This window comes from Anthonomus grandis, chromosome 15 (assembly GCF_022605725.1).
Source record: "Anthonomus grandis grandis chromosome 15, icAntGran1.3, whole genome shotgun sequence".
In the NCBI taxonomy this organism is placed as follows: Eukaryota; Metazoa; Arthropoda; class Insecta; order Coleoptera; family Curculionidae; genus Anthonomus; species Anthonomus grandis.
In genome coordinates, this window is record NC_065560.1 from 10083063 (window position 1) to 10089062 (window position 6000).

The following is a 6000-nucleotide window of genomic DNA, read 5'->3' on the forward strand; positions in this document are numbered from 1 at the left end:
TCAAAACATTTTCGTGGTAAAGAGGAATACTCAGAGGTTTCTAGTGGATTTGGCACCATTATGTCCCAGTATAAATACTATAAATTTGAGACAAACCATTTGGATGAATATATCCAGATTGAACCCAGTCTTGCTAAAGTATTAAGTTATAGACCTTGGCAGCCTCTTTTGGCACTTTTTTATGCAATTGTGTTGTTCTGTGTGATGGGAAACCAGACGAACCTTTTTCAAGATTTTTCTTGTGTGAATGAAGTCAAAAATGGCATTAATAATCTTTTATCAAGAATTGTCTTTAATAAAATGTTGAGCATTTATTTTGGCTTTTTATTTACTGTTTTAGAATAAATATTATTTTAACCTCTTAACTTCATATCCCGAGTAAAGTCGTCTTAGTGTTATGCATTAAAATTTAACTATTCCGAGTTAATTCGTTCGTAAGTTCATTTATTTCTTATCCGATTCTGTTCGGGCTACAAAATAAATGTTTAGGCGCTAAAACGAATTATTTCGTGCGCCATCATTTCCAAGATTTTTATTATGTGTTTCTATTGGTCTTGGGTATCACATGATCCTGATTTTATCGTCGTTGTTTACTCGTTTGTTAGATTTTAGTTTAGTATTGGTTTTTGCATAGAACGGGTGTTAAAATGTTGTCGAGCGATTCTGACGTTGAAATTTATAGTTTGGGCGAGTCGGGGTCAAGTGAGGAAGAAAAAGTTAGTAGTTCGTCTTCTGATGAAGGGTCAGATGTAAGTGATACGCAGCCTCTAATGCTCACCAGTGGGCTGCTCAAAGTATAAATAGTCCTGCATCATGCCCTCCAAGATTTCAATTTACTGGCCAATCGTCTTTGAACTTCAACATTATTGACAATGAAAATCCACTGGAATTTTTCAACTTGTTTTTTAATGATGAGCTTGAATTGTTTTGGAAACAAACCGGTATGCCAGTCAGACTCGGAGAATTTTTCGGCGTCTAAGAACCAGAGATGAATGAAAACCAACAACTTATGATGATATAAGAGTGTTTTTCACAATAAATATGATGCAGTCTCTCATAAAAAAACCGGATTTATCGCTTTACTGGTCCAAGAAGTCTATAATAGCCACTCCCATGTTTGCTAAGGTAATGCCATATAAACGTTGTCAAATAAAAAAAAATTTGCATTTTTCTAATAACGAAAACTATAATGCTAAAGCCGAATTTACACGTGTCAAGTAGCTAAAGCAAGTTATCTCCCCCACCTTTGCTTTCTCGAAACTAAACCGCCGACTAAACAACTGTAGACAGGTTTTTTAGTCGAGTTCATAAGTACAGACTGCGACGTTGATTTTTCTTTTAATTGTGGCGTGTTTTAAAAATGCCTCGTTGGAGTGAAGAAACAACAATAAAATTTGTATAGGAGTATCGAGAAAGGCGATGCTTATGGGATACAAGGGCTACAATTTACAAAAATAAACAAGCTCGGGACTCGGCGTATAAGGAAATTGAGGAGATCATGGGGATAGAATGATTCGGAGTGCCTGAAATCAAGAACAAAATACGGGCGTTGAGGTCAACTTATTCTCAAGAAAAAAAGAAAATAAAGGACTCTATGAAGTCAGGAGCAGAATCGGAGGATATTTATACCCCCAGTGTAAAATGGTTTAAGGAAATGGATACACTTTTACGTAATGTAGAGGATAATAAGAGGCCTACACAGGATAATTTCAATGTAAGTGTATTGTAGAAGTGTTTATATTATAAGTAATTAATCCGATATACGTGTTTCCCGTCCCGTAACCCGTAAGTATCAATTTGTTTATATAAAGCCCTATAGAAAAATAATAGAAAATCATTTCTTAAAACTCTCTTATCATAAGGAAAACACGTATACCAAACAATAATTTCCATATTATATTATTTATATTAAAGTACAGTCAAAATATCATCCGTCCCTGCCATGGCACTGCACCTTCGCCTATAAAGTACTGGCAGAGTCGATCTTGTAGTTCTCTTGCACATCTTGAAGAATGATGATGAAGATGACGGCAAGGGAGTATTAGTTTCATTTCTCCACGAACCTAGTCTAACCTGACCGCTTTCTATATCTTCTTCATCTAACGATCCACTTGGTGTATAAGTGTTATGAGAATTGATTCGCAAATAATTGTGTATTGCGCAACAGGCCTTAATAATTTTGTCCACAGTTTCTGGTAAGCATGCTATAGGCTTTTCAAAAATGCGAAATCTGCTAAGTAGAATTCCGAAAGCATTTTCTACTATTCGTCTTGCCCGCGAAAGGTGGTAATTAAATATTTTCTGATTTTCCGAAAGTGCTACTTTTAAATACGGTTTCATCAAATACGTTTTTAGTGCAAATGCATCGTTACCTACAATGAAACCATTCTCTAGGGCTTCAAATAGAGACGATTGTTGGAAAACTCCACCATCGGATTGTCTTCCAGGACATCCAACATTTATATAGGAAAAACAATAGTTGTCATCTACCAGAGCTAACAAAATAATGCTGTTAGTACCCTTATAATTAAAGAATTCGCTGCCACAATTTGCCGGTGCATGAATCGTCACATGTTTCCCATCAATCGCACCGTAACATTTGGGGAAATTTCACTTCAAACGAAATCCCTTCTCAATAATGTTCCATTCTTCTTGGGACTCCGGCACCTAAAGTAATATGAAATAAACTGCTGGTTGTATTATCAGTATTACCTACAAGTATTTGAGTTTGTCTAATACGGTACAAATATTTTTTTCTATTTCAGATACAACGCGAAGAAGAAGTTAATGAACAAAAACGAGAAAATGAAGAAAAAATAATGGCTGCAAGAAACGAAACGTCTCAGAAAGTACCGCAGAAAAAAGTAGAACTACGTCAAAATTGAGGCAAGTTACTGCAGTAGTTAACGACCTAAAAAAATAAGCGAAACTATGACACATGAACCTGCTAATGAGCATGAATACATAGCTTTTGGTCGCAGTGTTGCTGCACAATTAATGACGTTAACTCCTCTTTCCGCCATACAAGCACAGGAACGCATTCAGTCTGTTCTGACAAGTTTTAAACTACAAGACCTCCAGGCCCAGAGTAACCAGTACGACACATATGCAGATACCAGTAGTGCTCACGCTTCATCTTCCATCTATATACCACTGCAGTCCCCTACATATTCCGAAATGCAATCTTCGCATAGCGATGGATCCACAAATATAACTCGTGCAGAATCAGTTGCCGATAATATTGTACGATCACAGATAATAGCAAAAGCTTTTTCCAACATTAACTCTGAAAAGTTCTATAACTATTTCCTGTGGCTAAATAAGACAATGTGATTTCCAATTTTATTCTAGTTGGAATAGCTGATCTCCCTACAGTGTTCTTTTTCGTAATTTAAGGAGCAATTTGAGCCAACAATATATCAAAATGTTCTTTAGACATCCTCAGCTAATTTGTATATTCTGGTACGTCTTTAGCTGGTAATTCTCTTAATAAAGTAGATGAAGCACCATATATTTCTCTTCGACTCAGCCATTTTCTCACCCAGCACCGTTTCTTTTTGGTTTTGTTCATTTCTTCTGCAAGTATTTCGGATAACTCACCACATACTTTTAAAATACAATTCCGCACTGTTGCACGCGTAACTTTTCCGGCCATGTTTTATCAACACTAAACAACAAATAATGTAAACGCTCACAAAAACAAAAGGACTAAATTTTAGCTACTTGATTTAGTAACTTGCTTTAGCTACTTGACACGTATAAATTCGGCTTAATACACATCCGTGTCCTAAATTGAATAAAATTTGGGATATTTTTACCTACCTAAATGAAAAAATAAGACACTATATTCATTAGAAAGGGACGTTACGATAGACGAGAGCTTATTATTGTGTAAGGGCAGATAAAGATGAATCCAGTATATTCCAAACAAACGAGCCAGATTTGGAATAAAAAATTCTAGTGGTTACATTTGGGACTCTATTATATACACAGAAAAGGGTACAAAATTTGGAGAGTCATCCGATAATTTACCTAGTTCTACTAAAACTTTAATGACTTTTATGAAGCCTTTACTCATGAAGGGACATTGCCTTACTACAGATAATTTTTAAACTTCGCCTAAATAAGCCACATCTTGATAGGGTCAAAAACAGATACTTATGAAATACTTAGGTTTAATAGGAAGGATCTACCACAAGACATGAAAAAAAACTGAAGAAAAAAAATGAAGCTATAGCATTTCAAAGGGGGAAGTGCTAGTCATGAAACGGAAGGATAAAAAGGAAGTAACTATTTTGTCTACAATTCACAATTGCGCAATGGCCACCAAGAAAAACCAAGGAAAAAAAAGTTCAAAAACCTGTAGCAATAGATGACTATAATGGAACAATGGGTGGAGTTGACAAAATTAAACAGCATTCAGCGGACTATCCAATTACTCGAAGAAGTGGTAAAAAATATTAAAGCCTATTAGCCTTCATTGTTATTCTTTAAAGGACATCAGCCTTAGTTCAACGAAAATGGGAATTATTAAATGCAATAATGCTGACCTTAATAGAAGAATAAAAACCATCACCAAAGACTTAAGGTAGAACAGGTATCCAAGCAAATTAATAAAGACAACTATGAGGAAAACAACAGAAATAACAACAAAAGAATATAATTAGTACTTATAATGTTTTTATTAAATCTCGTTACCTACTCAGAAGACTGGCAAGTCACCGAAGTAAATACTTTACATTACTTATTGTGTCAAATGCCTTGAAAAATCATGATTTACACCGAGAACTATTCACGTTAAGTTATCAACAAGTCACAGTCAAATTTTCACAACATTACCACAGTCACCGCAGAGATAATTTATTTTGGACACCTGTCAAAACTCTTGCTTTTTACCTATAACAACTATGTTGCAAAATTGTATTTAAATTGTTTGCCAGGTTTTTTTACAGTTTAGAGCAGGTTCTTTGACAAGTGAGCAAAATAAATTGTGTGTAACGTCGACTATAATAGTAGCATAACTTTAGTGTCTATGGCAATCTCTTTAATAGTTTTGTACGTCAGTGCGGTCGTCAATATTGTCAAATCTACGCCACGTGATCAAATTTTTCCAGTTATTTCCATGCTACTTTTGCAAAAATCTTAGGAAAAAAGGAACAAAATTGGTTTAATAGATTCAAAGAGAACATGTAAATTTCTCTAAATGATTGTTAAAAGACTACAAAAATACATGTTAGTAAAATACTTAATGCAAATTAAGTATAATTAATTGTAAATTCTACATCATACAGTTATACCCTTTTAATTTTTTAAGTGATATTAAAATACTGTAATGTTCTAAACCAAATTAAAAATTAAGCGAAGAAATAACCACAAAAATAAACATCTAAAACCCAGTCCGGAAACATAATCGTTATCTTTAATGTTACTCTAAAGTGCCCAGCTTCTTGTCTCCCCATAGCTTTTATGCTGCTGTTACACTTTCGAATGACTTTAAATTTGTAGCGCTTTAAATAGCAAAAAAAAACGTATACAAAATACATTATTCTATTGCATTAAATAAATAGAAACTTGTTATAATACTTAAATAAGATTAATTACAAATAAAAGTAAAATTTAAAGAAGTTTTTAAATCCTCGCAGAATCTACTTCATATCATATATACTATATTTTATTATACAAAGTATAATTTTCCTTAAATTACTAAGACAATTAATAGAAACAAAAAAGCATAATGTAGTAAAGTAAGCCTGGCCAATGTTCTGGATAAATCAATTAAATATATTATTTTATGAAATAAATGGATAATAGAGCATATGAACGGGCCCAGGGTTGTTTTGGAAAACTAAAACTGTTTTTAAATTTAATTTTGTAAAAAATCTATAAATAAAAGAATGAAAAGGTCTCAGAATATAATTGAGTGAGTGCTCTATAAACGTATAGACAGAAATTAAAATTAGTATATTTTATGAAGATATTAAAATATGCAGAAAATGGCCA

The 6000-nt window shown here is 33.5% G+C and overlaps 1 protein-coding gene across 1 annotated transcript in view; it reads left to right on the forward strand.

Annotated features, from left to right (window-relative positions):
• Window positions 1–3144, forward strand: part of LOC126744840 (zinc finger protein Gfi-1b) — a 189296-nt gene extending 186152 nt beyond the window's left edge. Inside the window, exon 6 of the mRNA XM_050452399.1 lies at window positions 2766–3144. Coding sequence (XP_050308356.1) covers window positions 2766–2788 — 23 coding nt within the window. The 3' untranslated portion in view covers window positions 2789–3144. The remainder of the gene's footprint in view (window positions 1–2765) is intronic.
• The last annotated feature ends 2856 nt before the right edge of the window (window positions 3145–6000 follow it).